Here is a 27,718-nt window from a genome sequence, read left to right on the forward strand (position 1 = left end):
TGATATTATGTGCTTCTCTTTGCTTTCCAACAAACATGATTTGGACTTTAAAAAACTGTGAAAAAGGACTTGATTGCTTGAATGGAACTTGCAACGTTTCATGTCTAACATTTACACAATTAAGAGCAGACCCTTTTCAGTTTTAATTGATGTCTTTGCCAAATGGAGAATCACCTGTTGTTATCATGCAGGTGTTGCAGAGGTTTAGATTTACTCTTTGATCAAAGTCTTAATTTTGACATTCATGAAATCACCCTGACTGTTTCAAACTCAATTTTAAAGACCCCAGACTTTAGAATGGTGGTATTTTTTGCAATGTGATAATTTTAACATCTTAAATCCTGTCAGAAACACAATCTCATTTATTGATCTGACTGACCTTCTGATTGAAAGGCCACTTGAGCAAGGCATCACTGTGTCCCCTCATCACCACGAAGAACAGAGACAAATGAGTGCCACGTCCTGTCCCATCCCCATTCAGGTAGATGCGCAAACACATCTTATAGCCGTATTTGCTTGTATAAAATGCTGCAAAAGACAACAGGCCAAGTTAATTGAGCTTAATGGAAAATACAGGAAAAATGACCTAATACAACTGTACTTAAAGCAGTAGTAACAATACATTAACTTACACACACACACATACATACATATATATATATATATATATATATATATATATATATATATATATATATATATATATATATATATATATATATATATATATATATATATATATAATTTTTTTAGTTTTTTTTTTACACACTCACATTAGTATTAGTGTAATGCAATCATTAATCAGAATGTAAAATGTACTTTAAGGAAAAAATGCATGCCATAGAGTTTTAAAATTCTATATTTGCAATTGTAAATTGTGAACTGTAATTTTTTTTTTTTATTTCAATTAATCAGACAAGCTTTTTGATTACTAAAATTTTAAATTAAATAAAATGGAATTTGGTCAAAAATAAATTGGATTTTAGAGGGCTTTACTCACAATATTACTAAATATTACAAAAACATACAGAAAATTAAACAAGTAAAAGTACCAGGGGAGAACATAGCAGGCGCTCGTCCAGCTACAGCATCCTGTCTTTTCTTCGAGAAGTCTGAGATCTTCCATACAAAGACACCATCATAGGTGGCAGCAGACATCTCCCTCATCTTAGCCTCCATCTCCACGATGGAGAGATCCCTAAGGCCTACCGTCCTCTCCAACTGCCGTACCTGCACAAACATCCAGTACTGAATCAAACATTTCTGGGGGGAAAACAAGAATTATCTGCTTCACACCAAAAAAAATAAATAAAAAACTGCTTGAGATTCATCAAATTAAATGTAAAACTTTTGAAGATCTTTTAAAGACCATAATGGATAAAATTTATTAGTTATATACATGTACTTTTTTCAACATAATGTCTCTTTTTTTTAAAAAAATAAAAAAAATTTTAAATTTAGGACATTTTATCCTGCATTACCTTGTTGTTGAGTATCTCAATCTTGTCCTGGTCAAGCCGATGTTGACGATTATACGCCTCCATGGTAGTAGCGGAGCGCTCCATCTCACGGTTAAGCACGCAGACGATGTTCTCAAAGGTATTAACTTTCAGCTCCAGCTCCTGACAGCGACGGCTGAGCTCCACCACTTTGGTTTTCTCACTGTGCAGCTGCAACTCCAGAGCTGCCCCGACGGCAGTAGGTAAAGGGGTGAAAGACGTACCCAGCGTCGGAGCTGGCGGTGGTGGCGGCGGCAGTGCACAGGCCCCCTGCACGGAAGCCCCTGCTCCACACAGCTGGCCCATCTTGAGCTCCAGCTCCCGCAGAGACTGATGCAGCTCGTGGATCTTATGGCTGGCCAGCTCCAGACTCTGAGGCTGCAGACTCTCCAAGTTCACCTTGATGCCCATGATGAAGTGCAGGAGGAGGTTTAAGTGCTCGTAGGAACAGGCTTGTTCGTGATCGTGGATCTTCTCCTTCTCCACCTATAGGATAAGCAGTTTATATTTATGTTTACTGCCATATCAGATTCATTGGCTTTACATTTTAGACATATTTAACATCACAAACAGAATGCACAAACAATTATTTTTGTAAATAGAACAAATACAAAACACTTAAAAAAGAAAAATAACTTTATAAAAACTTTTTGAATGCTTCATCCATAAATAAATCTTTAGTATTTAAGGTTTGTCCAGATAAAAACCTCTCACATACCAATATAATTCAGGCATTCCAAAAAAATATGGCTGTGCAATATTCTGATATAAAGTAGTCAAAATTTTAAGTAATCAAAAAGTTTAAAATTGTCCCAAGAGGTCGGGTGTGTTCAATAGTTTTAGGGTTTTTGATCCACTTAAAATGTTGACTATGTTTATGATATTGTCAAAATAAAAAAACCTATAATTTCATATTATGCTTTACCATTTATTTAATGGCATCACAAAATACATTGCTTACAGTAAGACTTTTTCTTTATTTAAATAAGCAAAATTTTACACACCATTACGATGTTTGCGATGCAAACTGAACAATAACAGCATTGTAATAAGGTTGCAATCTTGTATTTAATCTCCGCATTTTATTTAAAAATATTTTATTTCTATGTTGAACCTGTAATCATTTTTTAAAAGGGTTTTTATAATTTATTAATTTTTATTTTAAATTTCTACACTAAATGAAAAATTTGTATTAAAGTTATAGAGTAAGCAATATATTTAAATATATATTACATGTCGTCTAAAGACCTTTTTCTTGGAACGCAAAATTACCCATTATGCTTTGCGTGTATGCGCAAGGAGAATGCGAAGAACTTCCAGTCGGCAGCTAATGCGTGTAAACAGTCACATTTGGACAGCTTTGAAACAATAGTTTTAATCTATTTTTCCTGCTTTTATCCTCTTTGAACTAATACTGTTGTCCATCAGCATCATCTCCTGGACTGATCATTAAAAGAAATGCGATCTAATAGGATGGAAAACAGCTGCTGTGAGACATTTTTCACTCGTTGTCAGACGGCATCCTCTGCAGTTTAAATGAAGCCTTGTCATCGCTAAAGTCAACATTTTCTCTTTATTTCAAATATATAACCAGCCCAAACAAATGTAATTCAGCAAAATGTTTGACACACACACGTAGCCTGTACTGTGCCACTGACACACTGATTTAATAACAGTGACAAAGTGAAAATATAGGCGTGTCATTTCGATATGACAGAAAAACACAAACCCGTGGTAAAAACAACACACGAAATAAAACACAAACGGCTCGCGATTAGAATGAACAGCAAATCAGCCAACAGAGTATCAATAACAGACTTTTATTGGTCATTTTTGTAAATAGCACGACTTTCATACCTGTTAAGTTTCATGCCAGTACTCTGGTTTGCTCTCTCTCTCTGTGTGTGTGTGTGTGTGTGTGTGTGTGTGTGTGTGTGTGTGTGTGTGTGTGTGTGTGTGTGTGTGTGTGTGTGTGTGTGTGTGTGTGTGTGTGTGTGTGTGTATTTCTGACGGCAGACACGTGAATTAGGAGAACGTTTTTCTCATATTTCTGACGCGCTTGAACCACATGTGACAGATTATAACGGCTTTAACAGACACATTTCTAAGTTGTGTGTCACAAAAACACTCTGTTATCCATTAAAAACGTTATTTGAAACCCATTTTCGGAGCGCAAATTACCAGTTGTACACGCTGTAAACGGAAGTTTTTAGCATTCTACCGGAAGACGCTGGTCGCTATGGCGCACTCCATGCAGCAGCCATGAAAAAGGTCTATAAATAAATTATTAACTGACTGAATTCACAGAATTGTAATATAAATCGCTATTAAGACATTAGTACCTTCTACCGTAATATGAGATTTGTCATATTGCCCAGCTCTACCAAAAAAGTTGCAGTACTGAAATTCTGGTGTTTCATCACTATTCAGCAGTATTTCTAATAAGGCCTTTTCAACACATTGTAATATACAACTTGCTTGTATCTTAATTCAAAATAGTACATACAACTTATCAAATAATATGTCAACATATCAGATAACTTGACATTTCACCAATTCTGATTCCAATTTCTTTAATATACTGGATGATAATGGGACTTATGTTTAAACGTGGGCTTTGGCATTCAAAGATTCATTCTGTTAGAACTCCTTTTGCAGACACGTCTGCTTGTTCAGTATGATTGTGGGTAAGTCTCCATTGCTGATTTGTTTCAATTAACATATCACTTATCACATTCCATTTACAAGAACTTGGAAAGCTTGATGCTAAAAGCAGCTGTTGAATAAACTGAACGTGAACTATATATTGAAAGAGTTTGCCTACCGTCATATCACAGCCGACAACATGAAATCTGCAGGGTGTTCTGAATTTGGTGCACAGTTTAATGTGGTCCACATACTGTAGAAAGAAATATTTATGAAAATGACTGAAAAACATTTGTTTAAGTTGACTTTGTGACATAACATTAAAACAACATGTAAATGGCCTAAATAGCATTTACTTACTTTCTCTCTGGGAATTTTTTTCTTGGCACAGCCTTCACAAATCATTGGGTATTTAGGGCAGATCTCATCATGGGCCTAAAAAACAGTGGCAGTTTATTCTGATGTTTCCCTTTAGACATTCTGTTGACAATAAGTAAAGCTTCAAATACATGAAAACTAGCGTCCTTTAGAGAATTAACCTTAAGAGCTCTAGTTAATTAAATTTACTGCATCAGTTTACAGATACGATGAGTATATATCATGTCACTGGGCATCCATACAGCATGAAAAAACCCAACAAATCTAAAAGAGTTTGATTTTGTGAATTAGGCCAAATGTTTTAGTGGTACACTTTTCAAACTTCATGTAATGTCTTACCTTAATGTTTTTAAAATGAAAAGGCTCCTTGCAGTATTTACAATTTAGGGTCCGCTCTGGGCATTCTCTCTCATTGTGACGTTCAAGTTCGTTGGCTCTTAAAAGCTCTTTGCATGATGGGCAGGGCAGGATCCTGAAGTCACATTTACCCTCATGGTTTGCCTATAAGAGATTAGGGAAAAAAAGCCATTAAGATGGTGTCCATGCAAATTGTCAAACAACGCTGTTAAAAACTAGTTTTGCTGCTAAGGTTTGCTAGTATTAGTTGATCTCCCAGTCATGTAAATTAGATTTCTTATGGACTAAACACACCAAAAACTCAAGGAGCCACTCTGCCTTTTTTGTTGACAAGAAAAAAAGAAGCGTGATGCGCTTTATGATGCTAGGCAACGACTAAATCAGCTGTGTATTGTGTGAGTGTGTTGCTGTTGATATTAATGTAATTTAATATTTAATAATATTATGATGATATTCAAGATTTGTAAAGTCACACAGCTCCAGATAACTCAAAACAGCAACCACAAGTCTCTCCTCCATCTTCAAAAGTCTCAGTTGTTGTCTTGACAACACAAACACTGCAGGCGCCTCAACAGAAACCCCGCCTCTGCTTTCATTTGATTGGAGAAGGAAAAAGACACAACTGATGTAACACGCTTTTTACGATAAGAGTTGACTTGCAAGCGCACTGCAAGCAAAAGCAAAATCGCAAGGCAGAGCAGACGGTTAAACGAGAGGCACGCAAAATGCTCACAGGAATTAGTAAATTACTCAAAAAAGGCGCCTCCCAACTCAAAAATCGCGTTTGGTGTGATCGGCCCCTTAAAGAGTTTTCAAGAGTTAGCATAAAGTGCAAGATACATTTACATCATTAAAACTGGATGTACTTACTGTACATGCACATAAAGGTTTTGGAAGCAACACATACAATGCACACAGCTCACAACTATGCTTTAAAATGTTTCTGCGCAGAACTGGTTGTTTCACAGTCAAAAAAGAAACAGGGAGACAGTACAACAATAACTGCACATCACTGAAAATGGCAGGAACAATAGACCCCTTTCACAGACTGAGGTGACACATTCTCGCATTAACTGTCAAAAATATATTTTTTAAATATATTTTATTAAATCTCTAAAAAATATATATAAATACACACACAACACTTGTGTTTTGTTACCTTGTCATTAATTCACAAGTAAAATAAAATAAAACAGTCAATGCTACTTCAAGAAAAGTTCCTAATACACCAGATGAAGTGACAGAAAATCTTTCTTATGCGTATTCAACATATTTTTTTGTATTTATTTATTTTATTATTAACTCACAAAAACATGATTTTTTACTCTTGCTATTAGGGCAAATGACAGAGCAAAACATCATATTTGGTTAATTTATGTTCATCTCAATGAATGTTTTCACCTATCTTTGTTGTGTGTGTGTGGGGTTGATGAACAATGTACAAAATTTAATTTCTAAATGACAAAAAAATAAATAATAATTCTCTTATTATTTTCAAGTCACAGACACCGAACAATAATGAATTTTTATAGTGTTCATGTGTCGAGTGAGGGCAGCTCTGTGGTTAGCACTGTCGCCTCAAAGCAAGAAGGTCGCTGGTTTGAGTCCCGGCTGCACCAGTTGGCATTTCTGTGTGAAGTTTGCTTGTTCTCGCCGTGTTCACGTGGGTTTCCTCCGGTTGCTCTGGTTTCCCCCTCAGTCCAAAGATATGCACTATAGGTGAATTGAATAATCTAAATCGGTCGTAGTGTATGTGTGTAAATGCGAGAGTGTATTGGTGTTTCCGAGTACTGGGTTGCAGCTGGAAGGGTATCCACTAGGGATGGGAAGATTAACCGATATGTATCGATACCCGGTTATGCGCGTTCACGATGCGAGTGCATCGGTTGAGCAGCAGAGGATGAATGAAATTTTGGAAGCAAATCGAGATGCATCGGTTTTTGCGAGATGCATCGATTTTTCCGAGATACAGCTTATATTTTTAATATAGAATGTATTTTTTATTTATTAACAAGTGTTGTCAACCTGTTTTTGGCGCATAATTTAATCGACCTACATAAAGTAAGCCTTAGCAACGGATTTGCGGATGTGCACACACTACAACTCAGTGTATCAGGTGTGCGGATGAAGCTAGTGAAGCGCCCTCAGAAAGCGCGAGAAGCAAAACAAACATTTTATTCCCCATTTTAAATCTAAAGTATGGCAAGCAACATTACGGATTTAAGGATGGACGACATGACAGGACAGATGCAATTTGCAAAATGTGCCGCGCATCTGTAAAATACGCGGGCAGTATGACTAATCTGATATCTCACTTGAAGCGGCGCCACGGTGTTGTTGTGGAAGCATCTTCCAGTGTTTCTGCATCCCCGGCTTTCGCACTGCTTCAACCAGCTCCAAAAGTGGTGAGAAAAGCATTGCAAGTTTTTTTTTTCCATGCGCAACAGTTCTGCTCGCTCTACGCCAATAACGAATGCTATTGCATTGTTCATCTGCAAAGATATTCAGCCTAGTGTCACGGAGAACGAAGGTTTTAAACACCTCCTCCTGTTAATTTTTATTTAATTATAATAATAATAGTATTAATAATAATAATGATAAAAATAATTGGGTGTCACGGTGGCACAGTGGGTAGTTTGACCACCTCACAGCAAGAAGATTGCTGGTTTGTTATATTTTTTATTAGCCTGTTGTTTACAGTGACAGTGATGTTTCAAAGCAGCATAACACTGCTAGTTCACAACCTTAAGTTTTGAATAATCAGTGGCAAAATATATCTTTGTAAAACTTGTTTTCATAGTTGAAAAGTTAAATCACAATTCTTGTTGTGCAATGCTAATTTTATTTATGTTGAAAGAGTGCAAATATATACATATTTTTTAAATATATATTGCACTTATACATTCTGTTTATCTTGAAAATACTTAAATAATATGTGCTATAGGTTCTAAAATGGCCCTCTACTGTAAACTGACACTCTGGCTCTGAGAGAAAAGCCAGTTTGTAAAAAAAAGTCTTGGTTTTGCTTGGTTTATAAATAATCAAACTCATTCAATGGCACAGCATCCTCTTTCACATCATCTCATAAACTTGATCTAATTAGTTAGTGCTGAAATATCGCATCGTATCGTGATATGGGTGTGAATCGTATCGTGTTGCATCGCAATATGTCACAAATGTATCGCTAATATATCGGATCGTATTCTTTGTATCGAGATGCGTATCGGATCGGCATTATAGCTTAGATGCCCAACCCTAGTATCCACTGAGTAAAACACATGCTGGGTAAGTTGGGGGTTCATTCCGCTGTGTAACCCCGGATGAATAAAGGGACTACGCTGAAGGAAAATGAAAGAATGTGTCGAGTGCCTGTATTTGCACATACTTTCAAAATGAAGCATACTTTAATGAAGACTGGGTGTATTCAACTGAGCACATACTGTATGCCAAGTATACATTTGGCTTCAGTGGGGAATTTTCAGCTGCTCAGCCTGGAATATCAGTCTGCCAAACCGCTAGACAGCAAAGTAGCAAGCACTTTTTTTTTTAAAAGCAGGGAAGGGACATGCAGTACCTCGTATTCTTTGATGGTGCCTGTCCAGCTGCACTCCTCATTGATACAAACAGCTTCAAGAGCTTCAACTTCTCTCTTAGCAGCATTATCAGGAAAAGCCTAAAAGAAATTACACATAGAGTTGAAAGAAGATCCCACTTTCAGTAATGCAGGTTATAATGCCTGCTTTCATTGCTTTAGAGCTTTTAAGTTATAATGTGATTGCCTATAAATGTTTTATTATCATTACCCATTCAAGAAAAATAAAATTAAAAGTGATTTCAATTATATTATACCTCTGTTTTTTTTTTCATAATTACAACAGTGGTACAGACCTTTTTATCTTTATTTAATAAAAAAGCAAGACTTGAAAATACATATTAATAGTAGTTATGCTTGGTGTAAAGAAGCTTTAAATGTAAAAAAAAAAACATACTTTTTTTCATAACGTGCTTCCTAGAATTCAGATAAGTACATTTTTAAAAAGACAAAGATTAATGTAATATAAAACAGATGAATTGTATTATTGATCTCTTCATGATTTTATTGTATGGGAAAAAAATAAAGTCATCCTTTTCCATACAGTGAAAAAAAAAAAGATCCAAAAAATAAATAAATAAATAAGAAATCTGCTTAATTCTTTAGACCCTTTTCACATTTCAAGGTTTCTCAGTAGCAGAAGGCATCATAGCTAGGTAAACTCAATATTGTTTCACATGTTTAAGATTTCACAATTTTCAAACTATTTTGATGTCAATGACTATATCAATCTGGAATAAAGTCTTTGTTTTTACTTTTTTAAAGAGACTGCAATGCTCCTATGTGTTATCACTATAGCTGTAGTACAGAACACTGTATTCTATTTAATCAGAATGATTATTAAAACTTCAATAGTTATCAAAAGCAAGAGAATTCATTATTGATCTATTAAGCTGCATTATCTAATCAATCCATATAGCTACAAAATCAGTTATTAAAAAAAATTAACTGTTTTAATGGTTAAAAATATATTAAGACCTTTTATGCATTTAATGAAAATCATTTTACCCATACAATGAAGGGTAAGTCCATTAAAGCTTATAATTACATTTAAAAATTTCTATTAGTGCTTCAAGTAAAACAAAAAGTAATAAAACTTGTCTTTATACTTCTCAAAAATAACCAAAGAAGCCACAACTTCTGCAAACATTGTTGCAAAAGTTACTGTGTAGAAGTAAATAAAAGAAGTTTGTTTGTATATTTGGTAAAACATTTTTTTTTTTTCGAATTGTTAAGGAACTTTATATTAGCCGCCACCGTCAATACTAAAAAAAGATATAAGAGTAATAATAACAATATTATTGATAATGAAAACAATAAACTACTCATTTGTAACAGGAAGATTTTTTTTAAAAACTATAATGACATATTTATTGATATTCAATTATAATGGCATCTGCATTTCAATGCATTTGCTTTCAATAATAAGCAGCACTATAATTAAAATCTGACTGTGTAATATAACAAATACTTACACAGCCCTGTTTCAAAATTGATGTTGGCTCTTCAAATATGTCCTCTTTTATGCAGGCACTGCATTTCTGTGGTCCGGAGCTGCGAGAGAAAAGAAGAGCTTTCATTATAGACAAGCACAAAAAGCCAAACTCGCTAATAAATACAAAAGACACATACAATAAGAGAAGTGTTCATCCTGACAACAGTCTGGCTATTGTAGTTTACAGCTAAACAAGAAGCCGAACACAACCTGACAGCCTGCATTTATTTATGTTCCCCGACATAAAACATAGTTTTACTGCTCGTATAACCCATAAAACATGTTGTAAAATGGCACGGGAGGCCTGACAGGTCGTGTTCATCTTTTGTAGTTGTCGTGTCAGGTGGGCCATCAGGACTGAATGCCGCTTACCTCACTGCTTTATTAAAACAATACGAACAGAAACGATGTCCGCACTGCGCCTGAAACGGTCTCCTAAGGATTTTCAGGCAGATATTGCACAGATGCTTGTCCTCCAGCTTGTTGGCGAGTATTTTCTTGGGAAAGCCAGGTTTGTTGCCTTCTAATGAAGATGGTGGTGAGGGTTCCTGTGCAGCCATTATTCCCGAGCGCGCATGTGACCAGGCTCCGGAGAAGAGACGCGGATCTTTCTACACATTTCACTACAAGGGGTTGCAAACACATGCTCTTAAATTGTGTTACATACTATGACCAGCGTAATATATGTAGTTAGACGAGTCTAAATAAACATAAGGTGAACTGTTTACACAGGCGTGACAGACAGACGTGACACAGGACACAATGCAAGACCGTCTTAATAAAAGTCTCACTGTAACTGCGTGGTACGTTTGCTGTTGTTGGGGGTCTCTTATTAATTGCAATACTTATAAATATTATAACGTTTTAAAACACCACATGTCCTACCATATTATTGTCCAACGAACATTATAAAACCTCCTGCAGTGCTGTGAAACATTGTATCAAATACATTCAGCGTTCTCGTCGTGTGCAGTCATAAGTATGACCATAATTTATTATTATTGTCAATATTATTTATAGTTTTGCTCCGAAATGTGAGTAACGTAACGACAGGCGTCGTGTTTTTGCCAGCTTTTCATGGATTGTAGCGTCCATCCACTAGAGGGGGCTGTTGCTGCTGATAATCATGACGACAACATAACTGTTTTGTGAAGCAAGACACTTCAACATGTTAAAACACAGAATAAAAGTCTCCTGGCTGTGTTAGAGATTTGAGTCCAAAACACAAGGCGTTTTGCAAGCATCAAAACAAAAGTGTAATGCAACTTTATTTTTACATACAATAGGAGGTGGCCTGTTTAACTTAAGCAACTGATTTGATATTACTTAATAATAAATACTTTATATTATTTAATATGCATTATAATACGTTTATAACACTAAGCAAATATAATGACGCTTTCCCTGTTTCTATCATTTCTCTGTGTGGAAAAAAATTAAACATAAGTAATTTGTTATTAAAACTGCATTCATTAATTTTACTTCAGCTTTGTCCCTTTATTCATCAGGGGTCACCACAGCGGAATGAACCGCCAACTTATCCAGCATATGTTTTACACAGCGGAAACCCTTCCAGCTGCAACCCAGCACTGGGAAACATCCAAACACATTCATGCACATACTACCACCAATTTAGTTTATTAAATTTACCTGTAGCCTAAGTCTTTGGACTTTGGGGGAATCTGGAGCATCTGGAGAAAACCCACACGAACACGGGAAGAACATACAAACTCCACACAGAAATACCAACTGCCCCTGCCGGGACTCAAACCAGCAACCTTCTTGCAGTGAGGCAACAGTGCTAACCACTGAGCCACCGTATTGCCCTTAAAACAGTATTTTGTATTTAAAATGCTTAAAATAAGCATTTTTATCCTCCTGTGATACAAGTATCAAAATCCATATCAGGACTGCTAAATATTCATATTAAATATTATTATAAATTATGTCACATTTTATTAGCTGCAGTATGCTCTTTTCTTATATTTATTTTTTATTTTAAAAAAGCCACTTTGATGCACAAACTAATTTAAATTTAAAGCACACATTGTGACACAAGGCTGCTTATAGTTTTTGAGAAATTAGTCATAAAAAAATATGCACAACTGGGAAAATAAAGCATGAGGTGCATTAAATATATCAATTTACAGGACACAATGTATCCATCTTAAAGGAATAGTTCACCCAAAAAGAAAAGTTTTGTTTTGTCATAGCTTCTTTTTCCATAATATCTTTTTCTATGTTCAACAAAAAATCCATTCAGTTCACTCCGAGTAGAATTTATATATATTTATTTATTTATATTTATTATTATTTTTTTTCCTGTTTTTGTGTTCCTTATTAAACAAAACATTCCGACAATTGTTTTCCAGAAAAAAAAAAAAAAAAAAAAACAGTTAAGAATGTACTTTATTACAAAGTATTACAGAATACTAGAGTGCCCTGATTTATTATTGGTGCAACTCAAAAAAAAAAAAAAAATCTATTCAAAGGGTAAAATTGAATGAATTTTCGATTAGTGTTGTAAATGTAATATTTATAATATGAACTTGCTTTTGGGGAAACCACTGATATCCATATTTTTCTCATACCATGAATGTCAATGGCTATAGCAGTTTGGACTCACTTTTTGGTTAAGGTTGTATTAGTTAACTATAGTATTTACTAACACAAACAATGAACAGTACATTTATTACAGTATATATTCATTTTTGTTAACATTAGTTAATGGAAATAAAGTTGTTTATTGTTAGATCATGGTAACTCACATTGCATTAACTAATGCTAACAAGCATACATTTGGATTTTAATAATGCATTAGTAAAGGTTAAACTATTTTAATTGAACAAACAAAAACAGTACGGTGCTGTACTGCTCTTATTCAAATGGTTGCTTGCAAATTTGGCATTTTTTAATAAAAATCACGAATTGTACTTTAAATAAATGCATTATATAAACATATTTTTGTAATCTATAATTCTTTTTAATTGGACACATCTAGAAATGAAAAATAATTCGACAAATACACATGCATCATATTTTGCCACACCACAGAGCCACTTAACCTTATTGTTGATTCATGATTATTTGCGATGTTTTGTCGGAGCATCTTCCCCTTTTATTTTGAAAATATCCATAACAATATCTCCGTCACCATCTGTCAGTGTTGCTGTTTTCGCGGAGACCGCCTATTGCTGATAGTGTACATTACTGTGTCATGAAACGAAAGCTGAACAGCGGTACTCAACACAGATCTACCTCTGGTCGCTATTAGTATATTACTATTTTCTGTGTAGATATACAGTGTCTAATGACTCGAGTCATATGACCAAGCGCTACTGGAGCGTTACAGCTCACCAGCAATGGACACTTTTCGCTATGGCAGCCCGGAAATTTAGATTAAACCACGTAGACTTTAAAGCTGCTATTGTGCCTAATATGTGGACAGAATACAGTTGACTGGTTTGATATCCATAAATATTTCCGAGAACAAGGACGAACTGTACTAGCGAAGAGTTTACTTCTGCAGCTTCAGGTGGTTGCTAACAAGCTTCAGCCATAAAAAAGGTAAGAGTGTAGGCTAACGTTAGTATGTCTAATCCTAACGTGTCTGTAGGAAATATAACTATACACAATAACTGTATACAGTCTCAGTGTTTACGTTAGTTTTTAAATAACTACAATACCATTGCCATCAGTCTGTTCAGTTTATACGGACAGAGTGGACTTTAAAAGTCACCTAGTAGAGAAATAATGTTTGCTTAACTTCGGTGATTTTCCCCTGTTTAAATATTAATAGTTAACATAACAAATGCACGAAACTGTTTCATGAGATAAAGAACTCGATTAATTATTGCTTTCTTCTCACAGAATGGCCGAAGAAAACACACAATTTTGCAGTAATTGGTAAGAATGGATTAATTCACTAAATAAAATAAAGTCATAATGTACTCACCCAAATCCTTTTTCAGTTTAGCACAAAGGGGGATGTTTGGCTGAGGGACTCCTTGGTGTTCATTTCACTTTCATTTTCATTCTTAGCCTATAACGTCATTACAAATGAAAGTGGTGTCACTGACTTCGTCATTCTCCAGCTATAGCAATTGTAATATAACGTTAATAATGCTATAATGCATTATCTTGCATCAGATAATTATTTTCATACAGGTTTTGTAACTTTAAACTCAATAAGTAATTTTGTTTTTAGGTGAACTAGCCCATAAATAATGATGTTTTGTAGTTTCGGTTTCACATCTAATGCTACTTTCGGTTATGCTTTCTGGGACAATTCCTTCAGAGTTATCACGAAGTCAAGGTCTTAATAGCAATGGGAGTGTTTAAGGATCACTACCTTATGCTCTCTGTCTGTAGCAAGCATAACATTCCAGAAGCCAACTTTACAACACATGAGATTCACTGTCGGAGGAACATTGCTCTGTGTGAAGTGTGCCAGGAGCCTTTTCCTCATGCTGAGCTTGTGCAGCACAAAGAGATGGACCATGCAGAGGTAAAGTCAAGCCATGATGTAGGATTAATTGATTTGATATGTCTTAATATCCCCAAGAAGAGTGTTGCAAAATTTAGTTCTAACCCCAGTTAGACACACCTGAACCATCTAATCAAGCTCTTTTTCGGTATACTAGAAACTTCAAGCAGGTGTGTCGAAGGAAGTGAACTATGCAGGACACCAGCCCTCTAGGACCGAGTTTGGGCATCCCCGGTTTAGTGTTATTTATTTTATAAATAAATAAAATTATATAATAAAAGTTTACTTACCCTTTATCCAAAAATAGATATTCATTTAGGAGGACACAACATTTGTTTTATATTTTTATGCTTGAAAAGATAAAATATTTTAGAGACTTGAAAATATTTTCATCATGTGCCATTATAATTTGTAATCTAAATTTCTTATTAAAAGCTTTAATCTCTATGGTGAGCCTATGATAAGTGTTTATATTCAAAGTATTTTAGTTATTTTGGGTTGATCTCTGCAGAGTAGTCCAGTACCTGGGCGATTCATCATATCCAATAACAGAGAAAAGTAGCTCCCAAAATAATAATATTCTTAATAAATATATTCTTCAAAATAAGCATGGATTTTTTAATCCATGTATTTAATTGGTGGAGTGCTAATCGTTGTCTATTATAGCTTTAAACTCCGCCTTGCAATGACTGATGATTCTCTGATGAATGCTGCAGCTATACAAGGGTGGCACAATATTCCCTCCCTGAACAATGATCCGATCAATTCCTTACAAAAACCAGAATTGCCCTACATTTTAGTTCTTAAGCGATTTTAGTAGAATATACTTTACAATAGTGAAGGAGGGTGATGCGGTGGCTTAGTGGTTATAGCACTTCAGTCACCTCACAGCAAGAAGGTTGCTGGTGTGAGTCCCGGCTGGATTAGTTGGCATTTTTGTGTGAAGTTTGCATGTTCTCCCCATGTTTGCCATGGTTTCCTCAGGATGCTCCGGTTTCCCCCACAGACCAAAGACATGCGGTACAGGTGAATGAAATCAACTAAATTGGCCACAGTGTATGAGTTTGAAGGTGGTAGGGCAGCTGCTGCATAAAAAATATGCTTAATAAGTTAGCAGTTTATTCCACTGCGGCGACATCTGATGAATTAAGTGACTAAGCCAAAGGAAAATGAATTAATGTATAGTGAAGAAAAGATTATTGCTATTCTTATTTTATGCCATTAAAATCAGTACAAATAAAAATTTAAAAGAAATTTACTTTTGCTCACAAGTCTGCATTATTGGATCAACAAAATGAAAACAGTAATATTATGCAATATTATTTAAAATAACATTTACAGTAAAAAATAAAGAAATTTATTAATGTGATATATATTTTAAATTCATATCAGTGCCGTTATTTTGAACTTTCTATTCTTCCAAAATCTTGAAAAGTAAAATGCATCAGTTTCCACAAAAATAATCCATAGAAAAATTAAACCTTGATTATAATAAGAAGAATCATTGATCATGGTTCAGCACCAATAATAAATAATCAGCATATTACAGTGATTTCTAGTCACAAGAATCAAAAGAATACATTTTAAAATCTATCTACAAAAAACACTGATTTTAAATGCAAATATTTCATAATTTTAGTTTTATATTATTTTTGATACAAACTTTAATGAGTTTCTTTCTTCTGTTAAACACAAAATAAGATATTTTAAAAAACTGAAAACCTGTATCTATTGACTTCTATTTTATTTTGGACAAAAATATACTACAGAATTCAATGGCTACAGGTTTCCAGCTTTATTATTTATAATTTTCAAAATTTCTTTTTTGCGCTTAACAAGAATAAAAAATAAAGGTTTAAAACAAGTAAACCCAGTAAATGATTGCATAATTTGAATGAACTATCCCATTAAGGTTTCTAATTTTGACAAGTACTTTATGACTTGTTTCAAATAGCATGATATTAATATTGTTAACCATATTCAAAACGTTTTCCTTTATTATAGGTTGCTAATTACCAATCTTATCCTCTCTTTTTACAGGAACAGTGCAAATGTGGATTAAAAATAGAAAAAAGGTTCTTGGAGACCCACCAGGTACCATTGTGCATTATGAACAGCTATTCTTATGTTTTCATTAATGACTTCTGTAGATTTAACAACTTCTTGTTCCTCTCAGAGGTCAGAATGCAGTCATCGACTGGTCCCATGTCAGTTCTGTGATCTAGAGCTGGCCTCCTTTCAAGCTAAAGAGCATGAGGAGTACTGCGGGACCCGCACCGAGCCCTGTCCCGTCTGCAAGTGCAATGTTATGCTGAGAGAACAACACATCCATCCAGCCCTGTGCGGAAGTCTGACTCCACCTGAGGAGAGGCACAGTAGCAGGGCAGGGCCCCAGTCTCCTGGAGCATGGTTTGAGACACATTCCATCCATAACCTATTGAGGGCCCAGGAGAGGAGCCATAATAACAACAACACCGGGGCAGCAGACCGCAGAGGCCCACCACGACCCATTGAGGACAGACTGCATAACAGTACCAGAGGAACAGTGAGAGGAGGAACCAGGAGAAACACAGAAACGAGGAACAATGAATTTGCTTATTGTATGTATTATTCATCTTGTTTTATTAATTATTTAGAAACAACATTTAGAGTAAAATTCATGATATATTGGTTATCTGCATATACTAGACTCTATCTTAATCTATAGCTTTAATTGTGTATGCTTATTTCTGCCATATCAGTTTTTCATAGCAAAGTTGCCACAGAACAACTTCTGAACTCACAACCTGATGTCTTTTATACAGCCATGGGTTGCGGAAATGCTATTAAACATAATTGCATGCTGTTATACTAGGTACTAAGGTGGGTCAAAGCAAATGCCTTGCTTTTTATGCTGCATTGTGCCTGTATAAAGAATTTTAGGATGCCACAGAGCAGCCTTAATTTTCCTACAAAAAAGCCATACATCTGCTTTAACTGCTTTGCAGACTTTTTTTTTATCCAGAGCGACTTACAAATGAGGAAAATAGAAGCATTAAGACCAACAATATGTAGTTGCTGTGACAAGTCTCAGTTAGTCAAGCACAGCATTTTAACACAAAATTTGAATGAATGAACGGAATTAGAAAATAATGTGAAAATTGCGAGATCCAGCTGCTTGGGTCAAGTTAGGCTGGTCATTCCACCAGCAGAGAACAGTTAAGGTAAAAGTGATTTTATGGCTCTTTGGCTGGCACCTCATGAGCAGAATAGAAGCTTCTGCAGTAGACAGAGGTCTGAAGTAGTGAATTTAGTTAAAAGGTATCACAGCCAGTTGTTGTATTATAAGCAAACGTCAATGGCTTAATGTGACGTTTGTGAGTGCCAGTTGGCAACTAGTGCAAACTGATGAACAGAGCTATGACCTGCAGTCTTTTCTTTAACTTCCACTCTTGCTGCCACATTTTAGATCAGTTGACAATAATGACTAAAAGGCCTGCCAGGAGTGCATTACAATAGTCCAGTCTGGACAGAACAAGAGCTTAAGCAAGGAGTTGAGTCGCATGCTCCAGAAGATCTCTCCAAAGCACAAATTATCCATCATCGACAAGCTATCCCTGTACCCAGGGCGCATCCCCTGCACTTAGTCAATGTCATTGTGAGCATTTATACTTCTGCTTTCTGTCTGCGTTACATTGCAATAACACTTCTGAAATTTAGTTGGCAGTTTGGTTTCTATGCTCCACTATGTGAGGTTTCTTTGCCGGCGTTTACTCTGGAAATGCGTGGGATGCTGCTGCTATAACAATGGTTAAAACTCACACTCATTGTGGGAAGAAAGTGGCGAGAACCAGCATTTGTTTAACAACTTCATTCACAAAATAATCAAAACAAAAAGTATCCATTTTTATCTCCTACGTTACAGCAAAGACTATAGAACACACAAGACATGTCACTCACATCTTTTTGAATAGGGTAAAGTGTAATGGTCACTATAGTGAATAAAGTCCACCTTCTAGTACAGTAGCCAATTATCGATCGCTATATGACGGATAAAACCCGCCTTCTTGTACAGGAGCCAATCATCGATCACTATAGACTGAAGATATTCCGGGGGAGGGGTTCGGACCAGACGTGAATTTCTGCAGATTTTATGTGATTAGACGTTTAGAAATGAAACTAAAGAGACGGATGTTGTTTAATTTTATTGGTGATTTCTTATATGAAATCCAATGGTAAGCTTGGCAAGCAGTTTTGGAGAATTTGATGTTTCCTCATTCAGACAGAATGCCCAAGCATACTGCTTGAGAGGAGTTTCAAAGATGGCTGCCGAGTGAAATACCTTGCCTTAAAGGGACTTTGGTCATAGTCACTCCACAGACTCTTTACAGAAACTGTTTAATGCCGCTCATGTGGTGTAAATACTGTACGTTGTGAGAAAGTGAACAATTTGAAAGCTAATATTCTGAATATTGTGTAGGCAAAATGCAATAGCAGTTTATCCCTACAATAAACAATAGGTTTTGAATTTGTTTCAAACCTACACCAGAATATTATAGGAGCTTTGTCTGGGATTTTGCAGGATGCTCGAGGGGAAACTAACCTTTCACTCTGCTCATTTCCTCAGTGCTGGATCAGGAAACGGAGCTCGGGAACAACAACAACAGCCTGCTGTGGTCTCTGGGACAACTGCCAGACTACGAGTCGTCCAGTCTGGACTACATGCTGGCCCTCAGCCTGCAGACTGAAGGTGACTTGGAGGACCCCCGACAAGAGGGTGTGTGGACTGATGTATGGGACCAACGCATGGGAAGGACTCCAGCCCATAGCAATCTCACTTCCCAGCTCTCCTCCAACACCAGCAAGAACTGCACCACAGCTCCCCCTAAAACCCACACAAACCTGGGCCAAAGCCCTTCCTCAAACATCATGCTGCCTTGTGAGTTCTGTGAAGAGCTCTTTCCAGAGGAGGACCTCATCTTACACCAGGTAAGTGATGAGGTCTCAATTATCCCATCAGCTTAAACTCCCTCTTGGCTTGATATTTAAGCCTCTTGTGTCTCTATGGAGCTGGACAGTGGTGCCTCTAGAGTCGATTCTTTAGAGTGCCTTTACATGTCTACGCTAACAGAGTACAACATAAGCCATGTTTTTCACAGCAGGCTTTTGTAATGTCAGCCCTGATGTTGAATCTCCCACTCCATTCGTTCTTGTCAGGTCTCTATTGTTTCACAATGTGGTGTTTTGTTTCCATGGGAACCTCCTCGAATTTCAGCCCTCTAGGTTCTCCCACAGGCCGAACCCTGATCAGATTCGTCTCCGCTTTCTGGGGCTGTACAAGAGGGCTGTGTTTTCAGAGTCGCTTGTTTTGGGATTTTTGGCGTGAAGTAAATATTCTGTTTTTGTCTTCCAGACCGGCTGCAGTCCAGCCTCTGCTATCGCTTCCTTCAGTAAACAAGTTCCTTCTCTCCAATATGAAGACATCATCCCTCAAGGGACTAGCCATGTCATTCCTCCTCGAACACCCAGTCCACCCACTCTGCCTCTCTCCGTTTCTCCAATTTCCTACAGTTCCTCCTCCAGCCCAGTTGAGGGTGATGTGCTCATTCCTTGTGAGTTTTGTGGCGTTGCCTTGGAGGAGAATGTACTCTTTCACCACCAGGTAAGACAACCTGTGCTTTTCTTTCCTCCAATTTGTAGCAGTCATTAAATAGTTTTACATGCTATAGAATAAAGTGTTTTTAAAGGGCACTTATAATGAAAATCATCTAGTGTGTTCACAGTCATATTGGAGAGATAGAAAGACAATAAGTCTCTTAAAAATGTTCTGACAATAAATATAGGATCCAAATCCCTCCCATTTTGACGCCCACCGCAACGTGACCTAAGAGGGCAGTTTCTCCGCCCACCGAATTGATTGACAGCTGCTTACTAACATGTCTCTGTAGTAACATGTATAATCATGTCCACAAGACAAGATGTTCGCAAAGCAACTGGGATTAAATGATCTGTTCAGCTCTCTGTGACCAGCAGCACCTCAAGAACGAATTTTACAAGTTAAAACAGTGCATGTTTGTAATAAAGACAGTAAAATTGCTGTAATTTATCACCACAGCTGCATGTCAGTAAAATTATAAAAGAAGATGTTTCAATCCTGGTTTGTGGACTTAAGTCAGGTTGATTTTTTACATTAAAATAACAGATATTTATACAGCAGTGGATATTAATGTGTATCCTGTCACAATTGCCTTGCAAAGCTAAATGTGCTAAATGTGCAGGCGCGGGCACAAACTTTATATTGACATTGTGTGTGACTCGTCGTTGTAGCTAGGCTTGAATTACCTCCACAACTAATACATCAAATAACTGCTCGGATAGTTCTTACTGTAGTAAGCGAGATCGGCTTCATTCTTCACTGTGCTGCTTATGCGTGAGACACAGCAGGAGAAGCTACACCCATCATAGCAATAGTGTGCGATCTCTTTGGCTCAGGCACTAAAACGGCTACAAAGTCAAAAAAGCTCAAAATTCCTGTGTACACAAAGGTATAATAAACAATCTGATGGGTATTTTAAATATGATGTATTATTAATAATGTGAAACTTTATAAACACATTTTGGAGATGCAAAATACTTATTTTAAATCTTGAAAGTAGTAAAATAGGTGCCCTTAAAGTTCAATTTACAATTTAAATTTACAACTGTTAAATGTTCCTTTTACCCAAGATTAAATGCAGGTTTAAAAGGGTTAAAAAGTGCTGAAGCAGTTGATCAGCTACAAGAAACAATACATAAAAGTAAGAAACTATGTATGTGGTTTTGTTTTTTTCAATAAATACAAATAAATAAATATAAAATTCAAAGGGTGAATATTTAAAGAATACTTTATGGAAATCAGTTCATTGAAGGACATTTTGTTACAAAATCTATCTATTTGTGTGAAATGGCACCATTTCATTTTTAAATGGCAGGAAAATTGTTGGGATTTTAAAGTATAAAATATTTTTCAAGATTCTTATAAATATTATCAGAAAAATGCTTTTCAAGTTTTCATAAATGAAATACTCCACTTACTTGAGGGATTTTGCCTTTATCCCACTAAATGAGCAACAAATTACAAGATGTAGTTAATTAGTAAACATTAGGAAAAAAATGTTTTGCAAAAACAGCAGTTTCTTAAATGTAATGAAAAATCCCTACAGACAAAATAATAACATTTTATGATTAATACAAATGAATAACAATACATTTTGATAGTATTTAAATTTATTTAAATGGTATTTTTTAAAATAAACTTATATTGCAAAAAAGAGCACCATTTTTTCATTGTAGTGTTAAACAAAATCCTTCTACATTTTGTTTTGCAAACTTTTTAAAATGGCAAAAAAAAAAAAAAATTGTAATAGCAGGACAATTTGACAATTTTGACAATTTCAGAAATGAAATACATGCTCCAATAATTTTATGTCTGGTTCACAAAATGGGCACTCCTTACAATTCAAATTCAATCTGTGCTCCAAAACATTGGGAGAACACATTTATGTTATTGTTTTGCAATTTGGCTTGTACATTCAAATTCACTTGAATATACGCACACTTTCCCTTATGCTTAGATCCAATCAGTTTTGAATCATTCATGATTTGTTTCTGCCAGTACGTTTAACCACTTCTCTAAAGAATGTAAACCAAAAAGCACGGTGTGATTTTGATGACACACTTTAATCTTTTGAAACTGTACAGGACAAGTGTGACCTCCGGCCCCATACAGCTTATTTTGTTGATGGAGTGTCTTCACGAAAACCTCATCACACCACCAAAGAGACCCACGAGAGGAGATCGCCTGAGAGGCAGAGGAGGGTGAGACATCAAGGTGAGGCACCACAACACATTAACAACTTTAAAATCCACTCAAAGGATTAAAACTTTGCATCCAAAATTGAAAGTTGCCTCACCCTTTGATCTTCTTCAAGTGGTTCCAAACCTTTGAGTTTCTGTTTTCTGTTGAACACAAAAGAAGATATTTTGAAGAAAGTAGGAAAAACAAATACTACAGCGGTCAATGGTTACAGGCATTAAATATCTTCTTTTGTGTTCAATAGACAAAAGAAACTCAAACAAGTTTGTTACAAGTAAAGGTTGAGTAAATCAGTTTTGGGTGAAACTGGTGTCGCCACTGGCTTGCATGGTTCGGGACTTGTGGAGCTGCGCAACGATGGATTTGCTCTTCAACGTTTGGACTTTCAGCAGTGAAAATGAAACCTCACTAAACTGAAATAAACTGAACTTAAACGTAAAACTAGACTGACACACTGACTGTTTCAACTTACTATAATCGTCTATGTTAAGCTGCTTTGTCACAATCTACATTGTAAAATCACTATAGAAATAAAGATGAAAAAAATAAAGATTATTTAAATAAAGATTAAATTAAATTATCTTTATCATTGTACTCCCTGAATGTGTTTTTGCAGCTGACCCAGATGAGGAGCTCCTGCAGCAGACGGCTCACGGGTGGCAGAGAGGCTCCTCAGCTTTAGACCAGTGGCCCTCAGCCCACAGTTACACCAAAAACACCAATGCTGAGCAGCAGGTCAAGAGCAGGAACCAAAGGCGCAGAGCTGTAGAAGTCAATACGTATCTCAGCGACAGCCCAAAGCCCCATTCTACAACTACTTCGGGGTAAGAAATTTTCTTTGGATATCCCCATATGTGTATATACAGTAATGTTTGTGTGTGTGTGTGTGTATATATGGCCTGATCTGGAAGTGAGGTGTAAAAGGTGTAAAATAGAAGGTGGTATTAATTTCCAAGTGTCGAAAATAATGTCCAGTGTAAAATATTTATACAGTGTCCCAGTTTCACCAATATATGTACAAAATTAAGCAGAAAAAAATCAAGGTACCAAACAAAACCCACATACATAGTAAGAAAATATAAAGGCGTACACTCACCGGCCACTTTATTAGGTACAACTGTCAAACTGCTTGTAAACGCAAATTTCTAATCAGCCAATCCCATGGCAGAAACTCAATGCATTTAGGCATGTACTGTAGATGTGGAAGATTAGAAAACTGAGCTGACAATTCGCATAGGCTCACCAAAATTGAACAACAGAAGATTGGGAAAACGTTGCTTGGTCTGATGACTCTCAATTTCTGCTGCAACATTCGGATGGTCTGGTCAGAATTTGGAGTCAACAACATGAAAACATGGATAAACATCCTGCGTTGTATCAACGGTTCAGGCTGGTGGTAATGGTGTAATGGTGTCAGGTATATTTTCTTGGCACACTTTATGCCCTTTGGTACCATTGTGTAAACGCCACAGCCTACCTGAGTATTGTTGCTGACCAAGTACATCCCTTTATGATCGCAGTGTACCCATCTTCTGATGACTACTTTCGGCTACCACGCCATGTCATAAAGCACAAATAATCTCAGACTGGTTTCTTGAACATAACAATGAGTTCAATGTAATCAAATGGCCTCCAAAGTCACCAGATCGGAATCCAGTAGAGCATCTTTGGGATCTCTGAGGAATACTATACCATGAAGGATTAAGGCAGTTTTGAAAGCAAAAGGGGGTCCAACCCCCTAATACCTAATAAAGCCGGTGCATATACGACAGCTCAAAAACAAAACTACATACATTACAGATTAAGTAGAGATGCACAATATTGCTGAAGTGTTTATCCGATAATGTTTTAAATGTAAATATCAGAATCAGTCTGACTTACATGGAAAATTATGCCTTGGCGGTAAGATCACGTTTACGGTCAGCCTGCTGTAATATACTTTTTTTGCCTGCAGTCTAGTCATTCTTAAGGTGAATTTTAGTAATGAAAGTAAAATACACAAAAAAATATCAATTTGTCATAAAATCTGATGTAAGATTTGATTTAATGGCTAGAACCTAAGTCTTTAAATCAGTAGTTTGGTTTTCCATAAGATCGCCCCCAAGCAGCCTATTATTTGGGAGTGCTGTGTTACAATGATACATAAAATGAAAACTAATTCTAATTCTGTGTGGAAATCAAGCATTATTAAGTGTCATATAATCTCTAGTCTGATTTGATTTATTGTTCTGAAGCTGCAGCTTAGAAAAGTCACAAACCAGACACTTGTTAATTACCCATTCTTTCTTAATAACAAAACAAAACATATAAATAAATAAAAAAAATACGAGATTACTACTTCTATTGACTATCAGCCAAAAAGAGTCTAAATATGGACCTGATATTAGTAAAAATCCAATATCATGCATCACTATAGTAATGTTAAGAGAAAAATAATAATTGTGAAAAATTGTATTACAATTGAGTCTTTTTTCCTGATGGCAGAACTCCACACAGAGGAAGACTCGAAGGTCGAAGGAATGAGAAAAACACAGAGACACCAAAGGTATGCATGTATATTACTAAAAGAACATAAACCAAATTTAGAAAAGCTATAGTTCTTCAGATTAGATGTAATACTTAATTTTTGGCATGTTATTAATCACTTTTTGTTCTCCAGGTGCCTAAAAAACATAACGTTGAAAAAGAGGAGGAGTAGAAAATGAGGAAGTAAACCTTTTTCAGTTTCTCACTCAAACCTCAAGCAGTGACCTGTTGTTGTGGTTTGTAGGCAATTATGTTTGTGTTTATAAAACATTTACATATCCATGTGAATTGATCAATTCTTTGGCTTGTAAATGGATTTCTTTGATTGCACTAGTTCATTTTTTTCTTCTTCGTACTTTTTTCTATGTTGTTTGTATGTAATTTTAACAGTTTTAAGCTTTGCCTTTGTTTGGTTTGAAAGACATTGAAGAAATGTTTTATATTTGAAGGAAATCTCCACACGTTGTAGTATAAATATAGAAACTCCCTTAACCCTTTGCTGTAATGTTGTATGCTTTAGTTAATGCAATGGTTAACATGAACGATACTGCATTTATTGATCCTGGTTAATATTATTTTTAACATACACAAACTCTAATAAACCTGTTACCAACATTACATAAATTTAACATTAACAATGATTAATAAATGCTGTAAAATAATGATACTGAATGCATTAACTGATGTTAACTATAATCTAAAGCATAACATAATTTTATTGTAAGCCTGTCTGTTTGGTGGAACAATTGGTTATTTTGTTGAGAGGATTGTTTATCTTCCTTTGCTCATGTATCCATCACATCTTTTCAATAAAAAGATTTTGCTGTGGCTGAAGGGGGACGTCTGGAGTTTTATTGATTTTTCATTCAATCATTTGTTTATTTTCTTTATTCATTATTCATTTCGATTAGACGTTTTCATCTCCTTATGGTTGAACAACTGATTGAATGCTGAGGTTTATTTACCTGTCTGATTTCAGATTATATTACACTGTTGCAGCTGCTTAATAAACATCATGAAAAATAAGGCAAAAAAAGAGGCTGTTAGTTTGTTTAGAACAAGCGGAAGGAATCACATTTAGGACTAGTATGCAGTAGTATTTCCCCATTTGACACTGACATGGGTTGAAATGCTGCCAGCAAAAAGCTTGAATAGCTTATTCGAGGATGTTGCCTCAGGTTGCTTTGATTTTGTAATTTCTGATAAAAAGCTTCACTCTGTTCTGAATGTTACGTAGTAATGAATTGAGGTCAACACTGAAAAAAAGTCAGTTTTGTTTTATTAAGTGCAAATAATTATACTAGATGTACTAGATCTGTTGCATTGTGCTGTGTGATAAAAATACACATTTTATGGCTCGTTTCCACTGACTGGTACTGTACGGATCACCTTTATCAAGCTTGCGTTTCCACTACCAAGGGTACCCTTTTGGTGGGCGTGGTGTATGACAAAGTCTCAGTCGACGTCATGTTTGCTTGAGAAAATGTCTACAGTAAAGCTGTATGGGTCACTTACATATCATATGAGAAGCACTTCTAACAAAAAAGATTGCTTTATACACATAAATACTCATGTATAAATGTTTAATACTAACTTTTCGGTCACACTTTACAATAAGGTTCATTAGTTAATGTTAATTAATGCATTTACTGACATGAACAAACAATGAACAATACATCTACTACTGTATTTGTTCATGATAGTTAACGTTAGTTCATAAAAATAAAGTAGTTCATTGTTAGTTCATGTTAACTCATGGTCCATTAACTAATGTTAACAAGCATGGACTTGGATGTTAATAATGCATTAGTAAATGTTCAATTATGATTAATAAATGCTGTACATGTGTTATTCATGATTAGTGCATGATAGTAAATGCATTAACTAATGAACCTTATTGTAAAGTGTTACCAACATTTCTATGAACATGAGCTGACTATAACTGCAGATCAATGACGAAATAGCCTACTGTTACGTCTGCAATTATTCATTCATTAATTTTCTTGTCGGCTTAGTCCCTTTATTACTCCAGGGTCGCCACAGCGGAATGAACCGCCAACCCATCCAGCAAGTTTTTCCATGCAGCGGATGCCCTTCCAGCCGCAACCCATCTCTGGGAAACATCCACACACACTCATAAACTACGGACAATTTAGCCCACCCAATTCATCTGTACCGCATATCTTTGGATTGTGGGGGAAACCGGAGCACCCGGAGGAAATCCACGCGAACGCAGGGAGAACATGCAAACTCCACACAGAAACGCCAACTGAGCCGAGGTTCAAACCAGCGACCTAGCGACCTTCTTGCTGTGAGGCGACAGCACTTTCTTCTGTGTCTGCAATTATATAAAATAAATAAATGCAATGTATATGAACACATACAGACCCTTTCAGTCTCTGATATGTTACCAACTACAGAAAAAATACACAGCATTCATTTAGTCATTTAGGTTCAAAAACAACACAAAATATAGCCCACAGTCAGAGCAAACCTCTCATATGTGTGTTTAATCTTCAGCAGCACATGCAGCCTCTGTTAGAGAGTCATTCCATTATTCTAAGTTCATAATAGTGCAAAAGGTGATGATAATAGTTTTACAAGGCAGTTTGTTCACATTTGCTGAAAAAATAATATGCTCCTTTTTTTTTTTAACGCAGGTCACTCTCGCGTTTGTCAGTTTCTAACAGGATCAGGTTTCAAAACCACGTCAATAATCAAGCGCACGTTATTATCATCAGGTCAAAAAGTTTGTTATTTCAGATATAGACGAGCGGCGAGCGCAAGCAAGAAAGCGAAAGCGCTCGCGCTACAGACTGGCTCGTAAAAAAACTTAGTAAAAAAAAAAAACTCGTAAAGTCACAAGGTAAAATCTGCTTTTCTTTTTGGCTTTGTAGCTGTTCAT

At 35.9% G+C, this 27,718-nt stretch overlaps 2 protein-coding genes and 1 long non-coding RNA gene across 12 annotated transcripts in view; 1 reads left to right on the plus strand and 2 right to left on the minus strand.

Moving 5' to 3' along the window:
- The window catches only part of traf2a (Tnf receptor-associated factor 2a), a 72,908-nt gene extending 61,841 nt beyond the window's left edge, over positions 1–11,067 (minus strand). For 4 of the 7 annotated variants that reach the window (XR_015491251.1, XM_087253540.1, XM_087253539.1 and 1 more), the window contains exons 1-10: positions 10,853–11,067; positions 10,340–10,590; positions 9,948–10,026; positions 8,455–8,553; positions 4,863–5,024; positions 4,506–4,580; positions 4,324–4,398; positions 1,482–1,985; positions 1,053–1,230; positions 380–528 (exon numbers count right to left, since the gene is read on the minus strand). Coding sequence is in view for 5 of the 7 variants with exons in the window: in XM_087253540.1 (XP_087109666.1) it covers positions 380–528; positions 1,053–1,230; positions 1,482–1,985; positions 4,324–4,398; positions 4,506–4,580; positions 4,863–5,024; positions 8,455–8,553; positions 9,948–10,026; positions 10,340–10,527 (1,509 nt within the window). In the remaining 2 variants the exon portion in view is untranslated. Of the gene's footprint in view, positions 1–379; positions 529–1,052; positions 1,231–1,481; positions 1,986–4,323; positions 4,399–4,505; positions 4,581–4,862; positions 5,025–8,454; positions 8,554–9,947; positions 10,027–10,339; positions 10,737–10,852 lie in introns of those variants that run through there. The other 3 variants (XR_015491252.2, XM_087253541.2, XM_087253537.2) reach the window with 1 other exon arrangement.
- A 2,055-nt stretch (positions 11,068–13,122) lies between these two features.
- trafd1 (TRAF-type zinc finger domain containing 1) lies at positions 13,123–25,647 on the plus strand. Of its 4 annotated transcripts, XM_087250923.1 has the most exons (12): positions 13,139–13,534; positions 13,838–13,873; positions 14,339–14,474; positions 14,611–15,479; positions 16,494–16,547; positions 16,630–17,053; positions 19,060–19,421; positions 19,846–20,094; positions 22,173–22,302; positions 22,904–23,111; positions 24,772–24,832; positions 24,947–25,647. In XM_087250923.1, exons 4-12 carry the CDS (start codon positions 15,405–15,407, stop codon positions 24,983–24,985), a joined length of 1,602 nt encoding a protein of 533 aa, XP_087107049.1. In that variant the 5' UTR covers positions 13,139–13,534; positions 13,838–13,873; positions 14,339–14,474; positions 14,611–15,404; the 3' UTR covers positions 24,986–25,647.
- LOC147843994 (uncharacterized) lies at positions 25,051–27,638 on the minus strand. Its single transcript, XR_015491269.1, has 2 exons — positions 26,707–27,638; positions 25,051–26,406 (listed from the first exon to the last, which is right to left on the minus strand). It is a non-coding gene; the product is annotated as an uncharacterized LOC147843994 (long non-coding RNA).
- Between the last annotated feature and the right edge of the window lie 80 nt (positions 27,639–27,718).

This window comes from Danio rerio, chromosome 5, assembly GCF_052040795.2.
Source record: "Danio rerio strain M-AB ecotype USA chromosome 5, GRCz13ab, whole genome shotgun sequence".
Classification (NCBI taxonomy): Eukaryota; Metazoa; Chordata; class Actinopteri; order Cypriniformes; family Danionidae; genus Danio; species Danio rerio.

Coding starts and splice junctions, on each gene's coding strand:
- trafd1 (XM_087250921.1), top strand. CDS start 13,839: ATGGCCGAAGAAAACACACAATTTTGCAGTAATTG. Junction 20,095..22,172: donor ATGTACTCTTTCACCACCAG/GTAAGACAACCT, acceptor GAAACTGTACAG/GACAAGTGTGACCTCCGGCC. Junction 22,303..22,903: donor GAGGAGGGTGAGACATCAAG/GTGAGGCACCAC, acceptor GTGTTTTTGCAG/CTGACCCAGATGAGGAGCTC.